Source organism: Ceratotherium simum, chromosome 7, assembly GCF_057802395.1.
Source record: "Ceratotherium simum simum isolate JZ-2026a chromosome 7, ASM5780239v1, whole genome shotgun sequence".
NCBI classification, from domain to species: Eukaryota; Metazoa; Chordata; class Mammalia; order Perissodactyla; family Rhinocerotidae; genus Ceratotherium; species Ceratotherium simum.
The window spans coordinates 40,948,883-40,970,415 of NC_141906.1; the positions used below are offsets into that span (position 1 = coordinate 40,948,883).

Below are 21,533 nucleotides of genomic sequence, written 5' to 3' on the forward strand. Positions count from 1 at the left end.
AAAAGAAATACCATAGAAAGAACTTGACACAACTTTTGACAATGTGGGTAGTTTCATACAGCATAAAAACCACAGCTGCATGCTACGTCAATAACAAACGGGACATTTACTAAGTGTTTATACCAAAATTCAACTAGAAATACTAGCTAGCAACTTAGAATAACACTTCTGGTGACACACCAAATAGAATGTCAATTCTTAGTAATAGCAAGGAATCAGCTTGAGGTTTTCTGAGGCAGACTGCATGGAAGATGATACTGAAGCCTTTCCATTTAGAGCCTATTCAGACAGCAGAATTCCAGAAGGGCTAGTCAGACCCCTGGAAGATAGCAAGTATGGCACAACAAAGATCTAAGCTAGCTGCAGAGGCCACAGATGGAAGCTGTGGAGCCATCTTCTCTGGAAGGTGAGAGTAAGTCCATCTGGTTGAGCGCTGCAGCCTCTCCAAACACTCTGACCCAGTCACTGCTGAACACACAGGAGCCACACTCACCCTGAATTGAGAGATTTTTCCCTCCATGGAGTGTTGAAGAATAAGCATTTGCATCAGTACTCTGAATTCAGAAACATGTTTATTGATGATGATGAACAAGAGAAGAGCCTTGAAATTATTTTAGTTCAAGGAGAAACTTTATCCCATAAAGGCCTATTTTCCAGGAGTCATGTTTTGTTGGCTTGTGAAGAAGTAAAAGATTCTTAGTCGAACATAAGGCCTCTTCCTAAATATGGATTCTGGTTAAGAATCCTGGTTAAGGGGCCAGCGCGAGCGGTTAAGTACATGAGCTCCGCTGCAGCGGCCCAGGGTTTGCCGGTTTGGATCCCGGGCGTGCACCGATGCGCCACTTGTCAAGCATGCTGTGGCGGCGTCCCATATAAAGTGGAGGAAGATGGGCATGGATGTTAGCCCAGGGCCAGTCTTCCTCAGCAAAAACAGGAGGATTGGCAGGTGTTAGCTCAGGGCTGATCTTCCTCACAAAAAAAAAAAAAAAAAGAATCCTGGTTAAGGATATCTTAAAAAAAAAAAAAAAAGCTGAATGATAACGAGATGTTAAATCAAAACCAAAAAATTAATTGTGAAAATGATTTGGGATGGGTACAGCTGCTCTCCGCTAATAACCTTATGTCTCTCTACAGCCACTATCAACTTGCTAGTGCGGTAGTAAGATGGTTGTGGGCACATATAGGTTTATAACCTGATGAAGTCATGCATTTAACAGCTGATTTACCTCACTTCTTATATTTTGATTAAAATTAATATGATCATGTTTTGCATTTTTCCTTGTCAATGATGTCTGGGCATCAGAGCAGGAAGCAGGAAATTTCCTCCATAGGAGAAGACCATCTGGGAACAAAGAGTGGTCATCAGTCTAGACCTCAGAGGGACACAATTTCCCTTTCAGTTTATATATCTGAATTAACAACAGCAGGTCACAGAGAGAACAATGGACCATGAAACCAGTCTGAGTTCTCTGCCTTTGCTTACCCACCTGAGCAAGTTCCTTTTCTGGTTCCTGATTATAATCTGTAAAACACGTAAAATATGGATAATACTTATCCAACAAGCCCAAAAGTTGTTTGAATAATAAGATGGAAATGTTTATGAAGCACCTTCACAAACTGAAACATACTAAAAAAATAAGGTAATATAAAAGGAACAAGCCACAGACCTCAAATATAATATCCACTCAAACACCAGAAGAGACAAATCAAAATCTGTGGTAATGTTAAAGAAGTTAATTTACAAAAGTACAATTTTTCAGTTTATATGAAAATGGTTTAATAATAGTGAAACTTAAAAACTGGTAAAATTAACAAAGTATATTGGCTAAAGACTATTTTTTCCAACCATGGCAAATATTATGCAGACATTTATCAATGCAAAGCTTTTAATCCCTCTATCATGTACTCTGAATCCTACTTACTATTCAATGTGAAACATACAGTCAGAGGTTTCTTTGGCACACATAATTACATGCATCAATATGTCAAACTCAGAGCATTTTCTCCCTTAAACTTACCTGACCAAAGGCATCTGATCAAAAGACAAAAATGAACAATTTTAATAAGTAGTTCAGTTTATCACTAAGAGTTTAGAAGGTAACAAAGAGTACAAAGAAGTCTTTTTGAAAATTAAGTTAAAACAGAAATAAATTTTACATTTTATTAAATCAGCAAATATAATCACCTGGGTATACTTTTATTAGCAAAAAATAATGATACTGATGATAAAGAAAAAGGAAAAAAGAAAATGCATCTCAGACCAGAATACCATAACAAAAGTTTTGTGGAAGCTGCATTTTATTTGAAAATCCACCCATTTTTGCTAACATACATTTTAATATTGTAAACAAAAATAGAATCTGCAGAGACAATGCAACAAGTATGCTTAAACTCATGTACAGAATTGCTTTCCTACAATGAACTGTCCTTCTTAAGGCCCCTCTCAACCCAAATGTTAAGATGTATTTACACAAAGCACCGATCAACAGTGCAGTTTAATTCTTTGTTAACTAAACTCTTGGCTAGACATTAACTTTAAAGATACTATTTCCCCTTATTTAAAAGGTACATGATCATAACATGGCACAAGCCAAATAAAAGGTTCAAGGATTTTGTCCCCTTCCCTCCCCCTATAACACCTCCTAGAGTTTTACTGAAAAGAAGGAAAGTCTTGAAGTGAAAGCAATTCCTCACATTCATTTTGGAAAGGCCCTAATGTCAAATGGAAAATAATGACATGCCAAGCACAAAGCAGTAAAGTTCCTTCCCAATGCACTAATGCTGAATTTAAAATGTAGTGCTTTTCCTAGTCAGTGAACTGTTCCCTTGCAAAATCCTAGGCACAGAATTGACTATAAGGATTAATGCATTTATAATGCTTCCCTAAATCCCATAGAGACTGAGAATTCTTAAGCGATTCAGACCTATGGACTTGCCTTAAAATATTTAGTGCTCTGTATGTCAGCTGAAAGCATTCTGAATCAGATTCATTCTTATGGATAAAAATCAAACATACTGTGTACATCCATACTCATTTTCATAAGGAGGTTTGATACAATATTAATGTTACGTAAATTGATAATCATAAATAAATACAAATACTTAAGGAATGTCTACTGCAAACTGAATATATAATTTTTTTAAAAAAGAAAAGTTAATTTTAGTTACTGTTTCTGTCTGTGAGGACTGGATAAAAGAAAGATACTGCATAATTAAGAATTATGATTTTGATCCCCCCAAAAGAGTTCTGTTGCATTACAGTAAAGGACACAGCTCTTCTTCTCTCCAGGCAGCTTTTCCAAATACAAATTTCATACTTTCCAAATAAGGGCTTTTCTTGGTAGGTTACTGATTATGGGTATTAATAGAAGTTGAAAGAACTGAAGGGTTAGTCACCAGAAAGACAGATCTTAGTCTGAAATCATGGCAATTCTTGGCTTTATAAACTGTACTGATATGTTCTCCTATAGACTAGTCCCAATTTCCTTCGTGGGCCTTCACGGGGTTACTGTAGCATTCTAATGGAAGAAGAGAGTTTAAGAGACAGCAGTTTGGATTTTGCTGGAAGTAAGTATTTGCTGCTTGAGCACTTGTCTTTTTGAAATAATTCCATTCTCTTCCATCTAATTACATAAACTGTATCTGGAAAAAAAAAGAGAGAGTGCAGGTTATTTCACTGCATTATAGGATGACTTCTCACAAATACAAATGCTTTTGTGGCTTTCACCATTAAACTGGCCCAGAAATGTTCACAGCACGCTTATCACAAACTCTGATTACAAAACAAAGTCAATATTATCAGCTTATCATGTGCCAGAACTCAATATTTGAAGCCTAATTACAGGGCCTTCCAAATATCTTTCTAATTATAAAAACCGAAGGGTAGGGGGAGAAAGAAGCCGAATGAACAATTTTTCCATGACAAGCTCAGAAAATCTCTCCATGAACACAAATATTCCATGTAAAAATCTCACTTAGGAAAGCAAAATTTGAAATATTATTTCCAAATGATATCATAAAACTAGCGATAATTAAGGAAACAGTAATGTTATGCTTACTAAATCATTTCTTTACTAATATAAACCAAAATCTGAAAGATCTACAAAAGAATACTTTTCAATAGGGTGTCACTGTTCACTCTGAGACTTCCCTCATGATATCCCTTAAACTGCTCATCCAAAGACATTACTGAAGTAGATGTGCTAATAAACTGTTGTCAAATCAGAAGAGTACAAACTCACAAAGATCTAGAAGGTTTATCTACACTGGGGGCTAGAGCACCAAGAAGAACAAATTACACTGTCTTCCAGCAAAAAGAGGCAGTGTGAATCAAATGCAGAATCTTTCTATCAAAAAGGGCGTAAGTATTAACTTGCCCTTAATTTTTAAAAAATAGTAAGCTGTTTTTTGGAAAATGTTATTACTTTTTAATGAAAAGACATATATAAAAATATAACCCCTTAAAGAAATTGTTAAAATGAATTCTTCACAACTAACTCTGGCCATTATATTACAACTAAAGATGCTCCTAATCAAGCTCTAATCCAATGTGTAAAATTGTGTTATTTTCTACAGATCTTTTAAGACTGACTAAAACACCCAGTTTTTAAGGGTGGTATTTGATCTCATCCATCTGCTCTGAGCAGTGGATGCTTCTATGTAAACATGAGAGATGGTCCTTTGATTTCACACCTTCTAATTATGTTAAAAGATATTTTCCAAAAGTTGTTTGTCTTTATGTCCTATCTTGATGTATTTTTATTCTTCATCTAAAGAACAGAGGAGGAGGAGAAAGAAAGAGAACCTAGAGTTCTTTAAAGAAACAAAGGAGAAGAGTGAACTGTGCTTAATGTTTGATAACTTTTTTAAAGTATTTAAGTCCCCATCTCCCCCAACAAGCAGCAATACCTAAAGTGATTTATAAGAAATCCTCCAAAGAGAGCTCTGCAAAAGGGTCCTTTCCTGAAGCTCTGTGAGGACTGTGACTGGAGGGGCTGGATGCTGCCGACAGCTGGGGGAAAAGAAGACAGAGAGAAGGAAAGAAAAAAAGATCTCAGAATGACAGAACATGAAAGCAGAAAATGTAATGAAAGAAGAAGTGGTTTTTGTTTTGTCATCTTTAATAAATATAAAGGCAGCCTTTGTAGAAAATGGAATTATTAAAACAAAAGTTTCAGTCACGTGTCAAGTTAAAGGGTATCCAATGGCATGTGTTTTTCAGAAAACAAATTCTTGTTTCTGAAATTCCAAAGGAATAAAGTCTTTTACCCAAAAAGGTCAATATAAGCTGACCCATGGGTAAGACTTTTATTGTATGTGTGTGTGGGAGAGGGGAAGGGAGTGCATAACTGTGTGTGTGTGTGTGTGTGTGTGTGTGTGTGTTTGTTTTTTTAATTGAAGGAAGATGGCTTCCAGGAAGATGGCTTTCTGTATCCAGGATATCTCTCAAAAGCTGTGCAAACTCTGACCTCAGTCCAGACCCAAAGCATCTAGCTGCAATATTCTTTCCTTCCTTCCTCATAAGAGGTAGAAAGTCCTGTCCTTAGCGCTCACATCTTTTCACATGGATTTGGCTCCTGCCTATTTATCTGGAAATGCTGCCGTTGATACAGATACTCTGGGAGGTGAAAGTGATCTTAGAGGTCACCTAGTCTAACTGCCCACACTGCCCTGAATATAGGGAATACTTAAGATCTTTGATTCTGCTTCTATTGGAATACATTTGCTTAATTCTTGGAATTTGCTTTTATCATTTAATTTGAACATACAATAAGCAAATAGACTGTTGAACTCAACAATATATCTTTAGTATTCCCTCAAAGGAAGAGAGTTCCTGAAGAACCAAGATGTTCGTTTTCATATATGTATCTCCTTCACCAAGTCTAAGAGTATTTCAAACCAGACATTAGCCATTTTAGTTTGGAACAAACTTTAAATTTTTTTCCCTCTCCCTAATATCTCCCATAAGACTGAGATATTATGAAATGATCTGTTCTTTTAGGGACGTTCAACTGAGCATTAAATCAAAGTTGACTAAGTGGAATAGTTTCAATTCATACTTCAACATTCAAATCCTATAAAGGATTTCAAGCTTCAAAATGTGGTCTTTGCTGGTTCAAAGTGATCTCATTTCTGCCTTTTAATTTTTTTTAAGAAAAGCACTATAGAGAATGAATAGCCAATGAGTTTCAGCAAATATTACATCACAAGTATATGCAATTTGTTGTCCTGGATGTCAAGATCAACAGAAATCATCCTCAGTTATATTAGTGGTTGAGTCAATTTCCTAACCCATACCTTGTTCTCAGAAATAAATGTTCAAAGACAATGGGAAGAGACAATGGGAAGGATGATAGAATTACACAAGCAGCTACACACGGGAGGACGGACGCATGTCTGGGTTTGGGGATTCAAATATCATCCATGCAGAGACAGATTAAGGTGCAACGTAATTGGAAAGACATCTCTTCCTCCCCCTTCAGCCCAACCATGGACAACCGTTCAGAAGCAGAATGATTTTAAGTAAAGTGATCATCAGTTACTGAGGTGGAAGGAGTTTAAGATTAACTGAGTTTCTCTCCAAAACAGATTTTCTCTTTCACTTGAAATTAAAACAAAAGCCAACAACAAAAAACACTGCTTACTGCAGACAGCATCCTCAAAATCATACGTCTCCTATGAGAGCCCCACACTACGATGTCTTCTTAAATTACATGCTTTCATGAGGGCGGCAGTCAGAAGACTTCGCAGTTCTTGAGGAAAATGCCCCTGAAGAATATGCTCAAAGGGAACATTTCCATTTTTCTCAATATGTGAGCATACTACTAGAGAGAAGTTCTAGAGGCTTACAAATAAGGATCAATTGATGACGATCAATTTTCCTTGGGAGATACAGTGCTCGTTTCTAACTAAATACTTCTATTCTCTTTAAATGGTAAAATACACAGGTACACATATCTTATACCTATAAATACGTAGCTAAATTAAAACATGAGAAAATAAGACTTAATATCCTGCAATAAGTTTCATATCATCCATACCCATCTCAAGCAGACAAAACCATGGCCCAGTCTGGTTTAGCTGACTGCACAGAGTGCCAAGGACCAGGACACACAGTAGTCCTTGACTCTCCAGTCCCACCCCTTCCCGGCACCTGTACCAAAGCACAGGCACACCATGCACTGGTGAGAAAGTAGTCAGCTCAGAGAGTAAATAAGGAAAGAGAAAGAAAGTAAATATGCTGCAGTAACCCTATTACAGCTCAAGGAAAGCAGAAAGAGCACGAAGGAGCAAAAGGATCCTGGTGGGTGAGAAGCAGCAGGATTTAAAGGGTCTGAGAGAGCCACCTGTAACTACAAAGGGTTGACGCTCCCTCTCTTAACATTGTTGTGAGTAAAGTAAAAACATACATGTAGGACTGCTAAGTACTGGAGAATAAGGAATTTAAAAAAAGAAAAAAATCCAACTATCATTATTTGAAAAATCACCACATTTTGCAAGCCAGCATAAGACAAATTGTTATTGACCATTCCAGTCAAATCCTATTACAAATCTGTCATCACAAAACACAAAAACAGCCTTCTGCCCATTTATTTTGAATAATATTCTCTATACCAAAATTCCCTCAGAGCTAAAAAAAATGAGTTCAGCTATCAGTTTGTTCAAATTAAATCCACCTATACGACAACTGAATACGCCTTTTACACAAAGTGGTCATTTTTACTAGTCTAATACAGACATACTTCGTCTTACTTTCTCACTTTATAGGAACATGAAATATTGAGAAACAGTGAAAGAAGAGCAGCATACAAATAAAAATACTAAAATTTATAAGTAATTGATGATGGCCACTCTTAGTTGAAATTCCCCTAGCCCCCCATTCCACTCTTTAAAAAAAAGTTGAAATGAAAAAATTCTAACATTACCAAAAATCTTTGCTTTTATTTCCAGAGCAAAGAATTTTTAGTTGTAGAGCATGTTTAGTATAATAAGGATAGAGTACAGAAATCATAAGTTAACTTTAATAAAAAGCAAACATACCTAGAGTAAAAGAATTTTTAAAAAAGAATTCTACTGATACACTAAACATCATAAAATAAAAATGGTTACTTCTTCATTATACTCCCACTAAATACCAAAGAGAGAAAATTCAGGTTAAAACAAGAAGATAGCAGCAGTCTCAGAAAGTGAGACTTAGCGCAACTGAAAGCTTATGGGAGAATAAAGAATTGGATATTTAAGGGTAAACCTCTGATACATATATCACTGGCTGTGCTTAAAATTCTTAGAAGCAACTTTGCCACATCTTTACATTTGAATGTTTTAGTCACTCAAAAGCCTGGATGATAAATAGCAATGCTGTAGAGACTCATTGGGTCTTTGTTGGAGAAGCACAGTCAACATCTTAAGAGAAAAATGGGTATACTTCCTTTGCCTGGGATGATAGAGCAGACTTTTGTAGAAAGATAGAACTGAATCTAATCCTGGCTCTTTTATAAAATGAGGTTTAGAATATCTAGGCCCAATACTCGTATCCCCCTTTATGGTGGTCTTAAGGATTAAATTAATATACATAAAGCATCCAGCACGCTGCCTGGCATATATTAGTTGCTCAAATTAGTTCGACCTTCCCTATCACCTACAATCAAGTGCTCATCTGTTCTTACGTAAGAGGCCCAGCTCAAATGCCATCAAATCTGTGCTGCTCTCGCTCTTCCGCTGTGTTCTCAAAACTGTATTTCTCTTACAGGGGTTCTTGCTCTACTGTCAACCACTCACTTGTGCTTCCATATTAGATTCACCTTTATGGGCTCCTCAGATGTAAGAAACATATTTTACCTGTCTCTTGTTCAGCAACTAGCAGTGACTTATATATAGTAAGCATCCTATAACATGTTAAATTAAAATGCTTTTTGGTGATAGAACAAGCACTGTATAAAAACGGTCTCCAGGGGCTGGCCCAGTGGCGTAGTGGTCAAGTTCACATACTCTGCTTCAGTGGCCTGGGGTTCTGGGGTTCAGATCCTAGGCATGGACCTAACACAGCGCTCGCTCATCAAGCCATGCTGTGGTGGCGTCCCATATACAAAATGGAGGAAGATTGGCACAGATGTTAGCTCAGGGCCAATCTTCCTCACCAAAATAAAAAAAATAAATAAATAAAAATGGTCTCCAAAGTGGGATATTAGAAGAAAATATTAGAACTTCTCTTTTAATTTTTACCCTTTTAAAATTTCTGGTTTTTTTTACATTTTTTAACATACCTAATATATTGTTGTAGAAATATATAATTTATAAATATACATATACTGAGGGTACATGCGTAAAGAATATTTTCCTGATATCGCTGTGCAATCAAAACATTTAGAGACTACAGCTCTACTTAAGGATTCCACAGAGACATCAGCTATAAATCTAAGTCACAGAACAGTATGTTGTTTCTGGATAATGTTACTCATGGCGCATTTGAATCCAGTTGCATAGGGATATAAACATACAGTGTTGCATTTCAATATTTTATATTAAAGATAATGCTATTCCTCAGTTGTCTCTGTGAAGTGTAGCTAAAAGAGAAGATTTCTCTACTGTATAAGGTAGACAGCCTGCCCTGTAGGTTGAGTCTAGTGCTTCTGATAACTACGTCTTGGGTTTGTGCTTAACAAAACTCCATCTTGGGCTTCTGCCCATCAGTAACATCACAAAGTTATGCCAAAATTACTCATGTCACCCTCAAAGCACTACTCATCTTGTCTTAGAGGGCACCAGATTGTGATCTAGGAGCATTCCTCTTTGAAGGTATGTTGTATCTAAATCTCTCTAAAACTGACGACTAATGCTGGAGTGTACAATAACTTAAAACTGGTAACAGAAGCAATATGTTATTCCAAAATGGCATCTTAAGTCATCTTGTTAGAATTATGGCAACCTCAACTGACAAAGAGTTAAAGAAAACCAAACTGGAGAGAGGGAAATAGATCACAAGATTGTCTAAACTCATGAGAAAAAATACTATGAATTGATATAGGCTAAAAATAAACATCCTCCTCCATATATCAGAAATGCTTCCAGGGCCGGCCCCGTGGCTTAGCGGTTAAGTGCGCTCCGCTGCCGGCGGCCCGGGTTCGGATCCCGGGTGCGCACTGAGGCACCACTCCTCCAGCCATGCTGAGGCCGCGTCCCACATACAGCAACTAGAAGGATGTGCAGCTATGACAGACAACTATGTACTGGGGCTTTGGGGGAAAAATAAATAAATAAAATCTTTAAAAAAAAAAGAAATGCTTCCAAAGGTAAGAGAAGTTCTTTTAAAGTTCCATTTGATGGATGGGAATCACGAAAACTGGCTCAACTTATCTGAATAAAGTGTACACTGCTGATTCATATTAGATTTCAACTTTTTACCCTTGAAAACCAAAGACAATGAAATGCTAAAGTTTGTGTCAACTGGTACTACAAAGAGACAAAATAATTAAATGCGCCTACAATGCACCACTTACTTGCTATTTATTAGAAACACGGCACTTTTGTTTGGTTAAAAACAAATTCCTAACTGTGTTCCATATAGGAGCTTGAGGCTACTCGCTTTCACTTGATTTATATATTGGGCTTCCACTAAAAATATCTAAGGAGAAGAGTTCCCTAGACTTAGACATTTTCAAAAAAGGTTTGTTCCTCCCCCAAAAACAGATTAGAGAGCTTATACACTATATTAAATTGGACCAAATAAAATTTTTAATTATTATAAAATAAACTTTGGTACTTCAGGGTAACACCATCTCCACAAATGTTGAGTCAACTCAGGAGCTGCTGATATAGTCCTGAAGAGTGATGTGTTGTGACTCCTATGAACAATGTCCACAGTCTATGGCTCATATGGATGATTCAGGCCCTAATGGAAACCATGCTGAGCCAGGCTGCCCCACCCCCCACCCCCCAGCCACCACCCTAGCCTGTGTCTGTCTATGTGTTTATCTGACGTCATAAGATAACAGTGAGTCATAATTAAGGATGCAAAATAATGAACTATGAATTATTTACAATCAAATGTAATCAATATAATTATTACAATAATCTGTAATGCATGGAAAGAAATATAAACTGTACTGTATTATAATAAATTAGAATTTGAGAATAGGACAATTCAGAGAATAGGGACAATTTCTGAAAATAGGGCAATCTTGTAAAATTTTCTTCTAAAAACAAACAGAAAAATTTCCTTATAATCACCAATAAAAAAATACAACAAACCTCCACATTTCTAAGTCAATTTCAAATATTTTCACTTGATCCTTACAGCAAACCTATAAATTACACAAGGTAAAAATCAGCATTTTATAAAGAAACTGAGGCTCATCAAAAGTTACACAGGCAACTTGCCCTGAAATACCTGGTTAGTGAGGAGAAGAGTTGAGACTGTTGAATTGTGTCCCCCAAAAAGATATGTTAAGTCCTAACCCCCAGTACCTAGGAATGTGACTTTATTTGGAAATAGGGTCTTTGCAGATGTAATCAAGTTAAAATGAGATCATTAGGGTGAGCCCTAATCCAATGACTGGTGTCTTTACAAGAAGAGGGAAATGCCACGTGAAGAGGATGGAGACACAGGGAGAACACCATGTGACAGAGGCAGAGACTGAAGTGCTACAGCTGCAAACCAAGGAAGGACTGGGGCTATCAAAAGTCGGAAGAGGCAAGAAAGGATCCTCCTCTAGAGCACAGCCCTGCTTACACCCTGTTTTTGGACTTCCAGCCTCCAGAACTGTGAGAGAATAAATTTCTGTTGTTTTAAGCCATCAAGCTTTATTTTATTATCGTAGCCCTAGGACACTAATAACAGACTCGAATGTAGATCTGCTGACTCCAAGGCTGGGGCTTTGTTTCCTCTCTAAAATCTGCTATCCCAATTAATTTCAACTCAGCTAGAATTTATGGCTATATTTAACCTAGAGGAAAAAAGTTAAAGTAAGAGTAGAGAAATAATTTTTTTAAATGAACTTCTCTAGTAAATCTGTGCTTTCTATAAACACCATGCTATACATGGTCACAGACATTTATTATGAAGATTTTGTAGAACTTCACAGTCACCCCAAATTTTATGAATATGTTCTGGTTTTGTTTAACACAAGAAATTAGATTCCCAACTTTTAGAAAGAATGTCCTCAGCAAAAACCCAGTAAAAAGGCTTTATTCTATAGGCTGTCTTATTAACAACACTGGTCAGCAGATGGGACTCAGCAAATTTCTGTTTTGACTGATTCTGGTGTGCTCCGGGGACTACAGAACCATTTTCACTTATGGTACTAAATCCCAATTCTCAAAGTAAATTCCCTCATGGTATCTTCTACTAGGCAAGGATGAATGAGCACAACTCACTGCTGACAAGGCAAAAGGCCTCCTTCACAGAAATCCAGCTGGGCAGATCAGCTGACAGAAGAGGCACTGCCAACACCCACAATTAACACACCAAGAAAATGCAAAAAAAAAAAAAAAAAATCACTAAGCCTAAAAGCAAAGAGAGTCATTAGTTCTTACATACAAGAAAGTCATTAAAAATGCCATTTTTTCTAAGACTTGAATTATTCCAAAATCTAAAGCCAACAGTGTACCCATTTAGAAGGGTTAAAAAGCACTCACAACAAGCCATTGTTTCCTTTCAGACACTTAACTGATGTCAGACTTACTTAAAATTGGCTGTTACAAACAAAAACACAGCCGCCATTTAGCGTCTTTAGCCATATCCTCCATAAAAAAACCTGGCAATCCTCATAAAAAAACACCCAATACCAATCAAGAAACCAACAAAACTTTTAATACGCTTATTTTAAAAATTAAATGCTGGGGACGGCCTGGTGAGGTAGTGGTTAAGTTCACGCGCTCCGCTTCGGTGGCTCAGGGTTCGCAGGTTTGGACCCCGGGTACGGACCCAGGCACCACTTATCAAGCCATGCTGTGGCAGGCGTCCCACATATAAAATAGAGGAAGATGGGCATAGATGGTAGCCCAGGGCCAATCCTCCTCAGCAAAAAGAGGAGGATTGGCAACAGATGTTAGCTCAGGGCTAATCTCCCTCACCAAAAAGAAAAAAATTAAATGCCCAAATGTAACACTTTATGGTTTTCACATTGCTTTGGGAAAACAAACTGATACGGGATCAGTGTGAGTTTCTCATAAAAGGATAAGAACATAACAAACACAACAACCCTCCCCCACCAAAAATCTTCAACAGCATCTAAACTGTGTTATAAACATTCTGAAAGAATGTTACTTCACATCACAGTGACTTTCAAAAGAAAAGTGACACTAACTAGGTTAACTGTCTTGAGGCTTAGTAACATAGTAGCTGCGTACTACAACATGGAACTACTGGTCAGCAATGGACATTTCAATTTATATACCAGTTAAGTACCAGTAAGGTTTATATAAAGTACCAGTAAGAGAAAGCATAAGAGTCCCCATGTTCCCCAAGTTAATAAATAGACACACTAGCAATCTGTAACAACCAAATAGTGAGCAAAATTGTGAGGAAGTACTGAAGAGGAAAAAAGCATTAACCACAGGGATCTAGTATTTTCTATATAGCCAAACATCTAGGGAAATGCCTTATGTAGAACATATTAAAAAAAAACAAAGCTACACAATGTTAGGCAGGAATAGAACATAATACCCATCTTTAAGCAACTAATAGTTACATAAAAAATATCTTAAAAATACAGAATAAGCCAGCACAAAAAAATGGGAAGAGAACAGGGTAAGTGTACAGGAAGGCATAATTTCAATACTAAGACTACAGTATAGTCTATTAAATTAAAGCTATAATGAAGACAATTTCCTAAAGAACAGAACAAAGTCTGAGCAAACAGCCATCTAGAAGGTACGGCGACTTTTTCACTGGCAGGCACTGATGCAGCACTCATAGTAACCTAGATGTACATCTGAAATGCCTCACTAAATAACAAGAAGATCAACATAACTGGGAGGGCTGAGGTACTCTCAGAATTATTAACTTGATTTGATAGTAAGTAGGGAAGAGATCAGGAGCTACAAGTTATGCCCTAGGTAAGAATGGCTCCCAAAAGAAACACTTCAAAGAGCAGGGGAAGAGTTTTGGCAATAGCTGTAGAACTGAGATTTGATTAAAGGTTCCTGTTTTGATGGGATTTCATTTTACGTTTAAACCACCAATTTACTTTACAATGTACAAAGAGATGTTCTCTGCCCTCAAGGAATTTTTAATCCAATTGAAAAAAAAGAGAGTAAAATAATGAGAGAACAATTAAAAGGTAATTCCTTAAGAAAAATTATTTTGGTTATGGCTAGCATTGAAAGGACAAAATTAATCCAAGGGACTGGCTAAGAATCATTAAAAACTAAAGCATGAGAAAATCTCACCTACTTCAAAGACAAATAGCTTAATTTTAAAATTACTACAAATATTTAATCATGAAATTAAAGGTGTCTTCTTCATTCCTCAGGTCATCCAATATTTTAGCTCACAGTAACTACTAGCCAACAAATTAAACCAATTTTGAATACTGCTATGAATTATTACAACTGCTATAAGTGAAAAAAGAGATCAATGAGGAATAGAGTAAGTTACATGATGGAAAAGGCAAGTTTTCAACCAGATTCACTTGACAAATAATGTTTAAAAACTTTTACAAGTCAGGCATTGTTCTAGGAACCAGGGACACAGAAGAAAACAAGCCACATAGAAGCCTGCTTCTATGAGGCTTACAATCTAGTATAGGAGTCTCTTGCTAGATTGGATGGATGTATGGACAAAGGACGGACAGATGGACAGACAGACAGACGTGAGGTAGTGATAAGTTCTATAAGAAAAATAACGCAGGATAAGGAAAAGAACTTTATATCTCAGAAGGACTAGAAAGGAACGAGAGATGACTAAAGAACGAGTAAAGAGAAAACCCACTTTATGACAGATGAAGGACTTTCGGAAAAGACAGCAGCAGAGCATTGGATACTTATTGAGAATTGTAAAGGCGTGGTGAATTGAAGAGCCTGAATATTCAGTTTACTCATTATTACTCTTACAAAAAGGGAGACCTTGTCAGGTAATTTTTAAGACAGAAGGAAATCTGTGGGGATATCTTGTATGTTCAGTTATATTTAGATTCACCTCCTTAGATTTCTGAGTATAGAGACAAGATGCTACAAAAATTGTAGAAGATTATTCTAGTATCTACATAATGGATTAAATCAGAAAGGCAAGGAACACAGGGAGATTTGTAAAATAAGCATGAGATACAGGTTCCAATCTGCGTGAAGGCTGTAGAACGCAAGAAGAGTGGATCTAATGATAGCAGAGGAACAATCAGTGGGACATTGTGACGAGACACATGTGGAACAAAGTGGGAAAAAGAATTAAAAGTAACATTAAAAGAGTTAAGATTCTGACTTTCAACTAATTCAAATGACTGTGTGAGGAGATTAGACCCTCTCTGAGCACTCCATTGCCACCTGATTTTCTCTTTTCCTATTTAGCAATTTGCTTCCTTCATGTAATTTTTTCAAGTAATAATATAGAGGTAAGTATTCACCTCAAGTTTGATTTTTCTACTAGAAACTTATTATCCTAATGTTCTCATTCTCTTCTCTCTGGCATAAAATAATTAGGAAAATGCATTTCTGTCACTGTTTATTTTCATGCACATGGAAATTCTTATACTTTTTTGGTGTTTTAGTGAAAGAGTTACATGGATTTTAGAAGACAACAGGATATAAAACCTGGGTTAAGAGCAGATGCTAGGGGGCCAGGAATCTTTTTAAAGGTAGATTTTTTTTCTTTTTATCATATTTTAAGAAAAAAGCAAAACTCATATAAAATGTTTCAAGGTTGAAAGTATTATCCAAAACTGTAGAGGATGTTCTTGACAACTGTAGCAGTTATACCCTGAATGTGTAAATGTATTTTGTAATTCAGCAGGAAACCCAAGGAATTTTCAGAATGGTTCACTGCTGACAAAAGGAAGACAGTGCTACTTACTGTAGTGGCCATACGGGCTTAGTCCCATTGGTAGAAAGGCAGTGTGGTACAAATGAGCATTGGATTCGGAATCTGGGATTCCTGGGGATAAGCTGTATTTCACCACTTACGTAGTTGAAGAACCTTTCCAAGTCTCAGCTTTCCTTACCTATAAGACGAGTTATGATACTAGGCCCATCTACATTAAAGATTATTTTGAGAACAAAGCAAAATAACATATGTCAAAGTGCTTGGAAACTGTCGGGCAATATCCAAGCTTAAGGTGACGATATATTTCTGTTTCTGAAATAGGAGCTTGCAAGGCAAGATCCAGACTGAGTGCAAGGTTTAGCCATAGATCAGGGAAACAAGTTCTGTAGCCAGTGGTTCCCGGTAAATTTAGAGCTCTAGACTGTAGTTTTTTTTCTGATATATATCTAGGTTCTTGTCACTTATTATAGCATAAAAGCAAATTAATTTTTAAAAATAAATGATGTATATCTGACGTTCAAAGTATGAATAACAGAAAAAAACTAAAGGACACGAGGAAGACATATAATCTCCAGAAAACACTACATCAGTAGTTACGGAAATCACCAACATCTTAAAAGATTATCAAGATCTAGCTGTGTTTCTTTGGCAAGTTAAGCCAGTACTTAGAACTACTGCTGAGAGAAGACAAAAGAGAAAGAAAACTATAAATATACCTAATCCATTTTATAAAAACAAACGCATAAAAGTCACTGACTTATAAAACAGTAATGACTGCATTAGTTACCCCAACTCCCAGCTATCTTTATTGTAAATTTACATTGTAAAAAAATTACACTGTAAATATTGATTAAGGAACAGTTACAGGAAGAAAAGGTCACTTTAACATGTACAAGGGGGAAAAAAGAGGCATCTGGGCAAATACATGAATTGCACAGACCACGGATTTTACCTCTTAATCAGAACGAAATTCACTATCCACTCCCAGTTACTGGCACTCCCCAAGATGCCAATTTATTAAATGAGTTCAATACTCAAAAAGGCTGAAGAATGAAAAGATCTCATGTACTTCACTAGTCCATGATATACATAGAGACTACATTCAAACTAGATCAACACAAACTAATTTTGGAAATGTAACACGATATGAGTTGGCAAATGTAACGTTACATGCATTCAAGTGGGAAAGGAAAAACAAGTCCATTACCAAATGCTCACACAAATGTTTTTAAATAAGCATTAAACACATAAAGTAACCAATCAGTTGGCATCGGAAGCAGTGTAAGAAAAGGAGGAGTGCTTTAACAGTTGCATACAATTATTTCTGTTAAATAATATGAGCAGAGCCACAGACCTGGAAGGATAAGCCGTCCTATCACTTTACAAGGGTCTCATCCCATAGTATGCCATCAGAGAAGTGAATAACAAAGAAATTTCATATCTTCTCTCCTAACCACAACGAGGAGAAGCTTTTTAAAAATAATCCATATTCCTCTAATGTTAACAATAATGGGATGAAAAACAGTGAATATTTAGGGTGAATTTTCACGAACTGAGAGAAGGTCTAAGAAATATCTGAAGAAGAAAGTTTCTCCTTTAAGGAAATTAGGTCAGCATGGCATTCCAAGCTTTTTTGCCCTTTTTTTGGTTTGTTTTTAAATACAATCATCAGTGGCAGGAAGTTATCTAATGAAAAAATAACAGTCACAACTTTTTGAAGACTTGTCAAGTTTTACAAACATCTCAAGGGCAACACCCTTTGTCGTAGCACCATTCAAGCAAGGCACTGGAGCTCTGAGTTCAAGGTTTCCAGGTTTACAAAGGAGAACAAGCCAGAATCATGAACAGAAAGTAGGTTCCTTCATCTCAGAAAAACCATCCTCTGGATCCACCAACTATAAGTTACCAAGAATTTTCCATCTTTAATATCTGTAATCTGTGTGCCCTTTCCTTCCAAATAATTAATATACCCAAAAGCTCTTAAATGAGAAAGATATGAAGCAAATAACATCCACTGTGAAGAGGAAAAACACTAATAACTAGTTTCTCAGGTTGCATAAAGGGATTTTTAAGTATTATATTCTTTCTTACACCAAGCAGATTAAAACAATTACATGTAGCACGTTAATACCTGTGCTCCTGATACAGGGCCAAAGGGGTTCGGTGGTCTCATGACAGGCTGGCTGTATATTAAGGTTGGTTGTGTCATCACAGGTACACTTCCCATTTGAGGTGGCTAAAAAAGTAGAAAAAATATCAAGTTAAAGGATGTCAACTCAAATCTTCCTTATTACAAGTAAGTAAACAAGGATGACAGGGATAAAAAGTACTAGTACTTTTGCTTTAACTCAAAGGGAAAATTCCTGTAAATGCAAATAAGACTGACAGCTACAAATTTTTAAGAACATTTTTTGGTATGGAGTCTTTAATGTGCTCATTTTTAAAAGTTTGTAAAAAAGCTTAACTTCTATACAATGAGTTGCAAAATTTAAACTTTTTAATAGTTTAATAGACAAAATAACTTGGACCAAAACATTTCCAAATTTGCCAACTTTAGACATGGGGAAACTTAAAACTGTAAAACAGTTAAGACATTTCAAAGTAATCTGCCTTTGTATATTAAATCAAGTTCTTATGCTATTATGCAAGTGATCATAAGTGAACACAGTTGATTCTTTGAAGAGGTTTACTCTCTATGGTTCTTTCATTTTATTTCAGACATTTCTAGAGAACCAAGAAGAGGCTTAAATTACACACAAAAGAGGTTAGTTTATTCTTGAGTAACTGAAAATAGAATCTCAACCGACCATTCCTTTCATTAAAAACTACTACTCGATGCTGTGAAATTAACATAAGTGACAAAATAGAGCACATACAAATCACTATATTATTTTGGTTAAAATGCAATACTCTAAAATCTTATCTGTGTACAAGTTTTATTTAACCTTTCAAGTTCACTCCTATTTGTAGTAAGAGCTTCACTTTTAACTTTATGGCCTGAGTTTTTGTGCAGACTCCTTTCTTATGTGATGACCACCAATCCAAAAGTTGTGAAACTTCTTCAAATGCAGGAAAAGAGCTGCTTCCATAAAATGTAAATAAAGAAGTAACACAGCAGCTGCAGCAGCAATACCAAGGGATGTAGTGCTGCTTCCTACCAGCAACAGTTCCTCAAACATGTACAGTGGGTTGAAGCCACTACCTCCATTTCTTACCTAAGTGAGTCTATATATTAAGAGAGTTGGGAGAGTAAGGGCAGTCTAGAATGTGGATTGTGGGCAGCTTAAAGGTTAAAGGACTGTTTGTGTACTATACCAATCATTGTCATAGGAAAATTTCTCTGGCCTTTACTAAACTAAATTTACTCCTATGCAATTCAAGAAATGTTAATTCCTCCCTTTCCTCCTAATGTTAGTATTAGGCTAAGAAGACCTCACTGGTATTAATGTAGGTTACAGCAACAAAGACTTGGAGTTAACATTAATGTTTAAATGAGTTTGTAATGAACTATAAGATGCCTAGCAAAGTTACGAGGGGAAAAATAAGCCAAGTAATACTGTGAACATTAATAAATGATATCTGTTGTATAATGACTATTCTAGAAATACTTATAAAACCAATGCTATGGTACAAGGTTCTGTGTTAGGCACAAAGGGTATGTGTGACACTAAGTTCTTTTTTCAGTTGAGTTTGTAATAAAGGCATGTTAAATATGAATCAATTTATTTTCAAAAAGTTGTATCTGGAAAAATACTTACGATTCCATATCCTATCATGCCTGTTGGTGTAGTAGCAGGATAGGCCATTACGGGGGGTGCCTGACATAGTGAAAGAAAAAATGAACAAGGAAGTATAATGCATGTATGTCAACTGAATCCAAGGAATCAGTAGCTGTAGTTCCACTAAAAAGAATTGCTAAGACAGCTGTGATTAAATGTGACATTTGTGATCATTAATAACTGTGTCAATTAAAAGTGTCTTGCAATTGTAGAAAAGCAGAATTATGAGAAAGAAAAAAAATACCATTTCAACTTAGATACAACAGTGATCTAAGATTTCAACATGCTTTTACAGCTTTAAAAATCTTCAGATTTTTAAAAATATTCAAAATTCTAAAATTTGAAGCCTATCACTATCATAAAAAATGTTTACCCAGAAAAGGTAATATTACTGAATGTTTTCCTAGGTACTTTATTTTTTGAGCAAAGAAAAAAATTTAAAGATCCCAAATTAATTAATAATCTGATCTTCCAAAAAATCAGTTTCTATGGCCCTCATTCACTCTTTTCAAAGAACCCCAAAGATTTTAAACCCCTATTATGTATGACTGTTTCTATGAAGCACACAGTTATTATATGGAGTATGTGTATTAGCATTCCTTCTTATTCCATAAATTATTTAAACTATCTTCTGCAAAGCACCAATGCGAAAGAAGAAGAATAAATTTTTAAGTCTGTTTATGATTTAACGCTTAAAAGAGCCATCTACCACTAAGATGTTTAAGTTCCCCTCCTCCTCTTACTTTAACTCATGCTCTGTAAATATACTTTCCCTCATGCTCTGTAAATATACAATCTGAGCACAGAATCATTTTAGATATATTTGCTGTCTTAACAACATTCCCTGTGTGTGTTATCTTTTAAGGAAAACTGAAACTAAATACAGGTGAAAGACCAATAACATTGCTGAAACATAAAAAAATAACTGAAATTATATGGCAATTTGAACATATGCATGGAGAAGTTAAATGAAGCATAACTAAAGTGAATAGTTAAAAGTTTAGTATTTGGGTGAGCATGTAGGACTACATTGGTCTCTCCCTACTTAAAACCAAGAGCTGCAAGAGCAGTAGACAAACTGCCAAGTACAGCAGAAGCCTGTAAGATTTCATGCAATTGTTATTTTCAACATTACCACAATCAACATTTCCCTTCATTCAGAAGTCATCAAGTGCATAGTGGCAGCACAGATACAAACACAGACACCCAGCCATCTGGCAGCAAATGGCAGAATATTAAGCAAGAAAAAAAATTTATATTTCCCATGCCACCATCAGAATCAATTCTGCAACATACCCATGAAATCAGTAGATGCTAGGAAGAATTTCTGGCACATTGAAAATCTGAATGTGAAAGTAATAGCTGGAAGTTATGAGATTCTGCTACAGCAGTGGTTAATAGCATGCCAATTTATTGCAAAAAGGCTAGTTTTTGGTCACTTACGTATTGTGGAAAATGCATGCCATTCTGTTTTTCCCAGGGAGAACAATTACATAATGCAATAACACTGGATTAGAACAAGTACTTACACAACAGAAAATACACAGAGAGCATTTTAGTTCACATGTACATTCATTAACCACCTAAAATCGCTTGTATTTCCAGTATCTAATGGAAGGACATCTATACTAAAACACTATCAAGGTTGACAAGGGACACTTAGTCATTGGCATCATCCCCTTACATACATAACAGTTTATTGATTACAAGGGTCATGAAAACATAAAATCTATCAGTAGTTAATAGCGCAAAATTCAGTGAGTCCCATAAACAGAGTTGTA

The 21,533-nt window shown here is 36.0% G+C and overlaps 1 protein-coding gene across 11 annotated transcripts in view; it reads right to left on the bottom strand.

Moving 5' to 3' along the window:
• Positions 1 to 2,130: 2,130 nt before the first annotated feature.
• PICALM (phosphatidylinositol binding clathrin assembly protein) overlaps positions 2,131 to 21,533 on the bottom strand; it is a 104,371-nt gene continuing 84,968 nt past the window's right edge. For 5 of the 11 annotated variants that reach the window (XM_087433546.1, XM_004434075.3, XM_014790388.2 and 2 more), the window contains 4 exons: positions 21,196 to 21,219; positions 19,732 to 19,791; positions 18,105 to 18,209; positions 2,131 to 3,642 (listed from right to left, as the gene is read on the bottom strand). In XM_087433546.1, the coding sequence (XP_087289672.1) occupies positions 3,628 to 3,642; positions 18,105 to 18,209; positions 19,732 to 19,791; positions 21,196 to 21,219 (204 nt within the window). In that variant the 3' untranslated portion in view covers positions 2,131 to 3,627. Of the gene's footprint in view, positions 3,643 to 4,903; positions 5,012 to 18,104; positions 18,210 to 19,731; positions 19,792 to 21,195; positions 21,220 to 21,533 lie in introns of those variants that run through there. The other 6 variants (XM_087433548.1, XM_004434076.3, XM_087433551.1 and 3 more) reach the window with 3 other exon arrangements.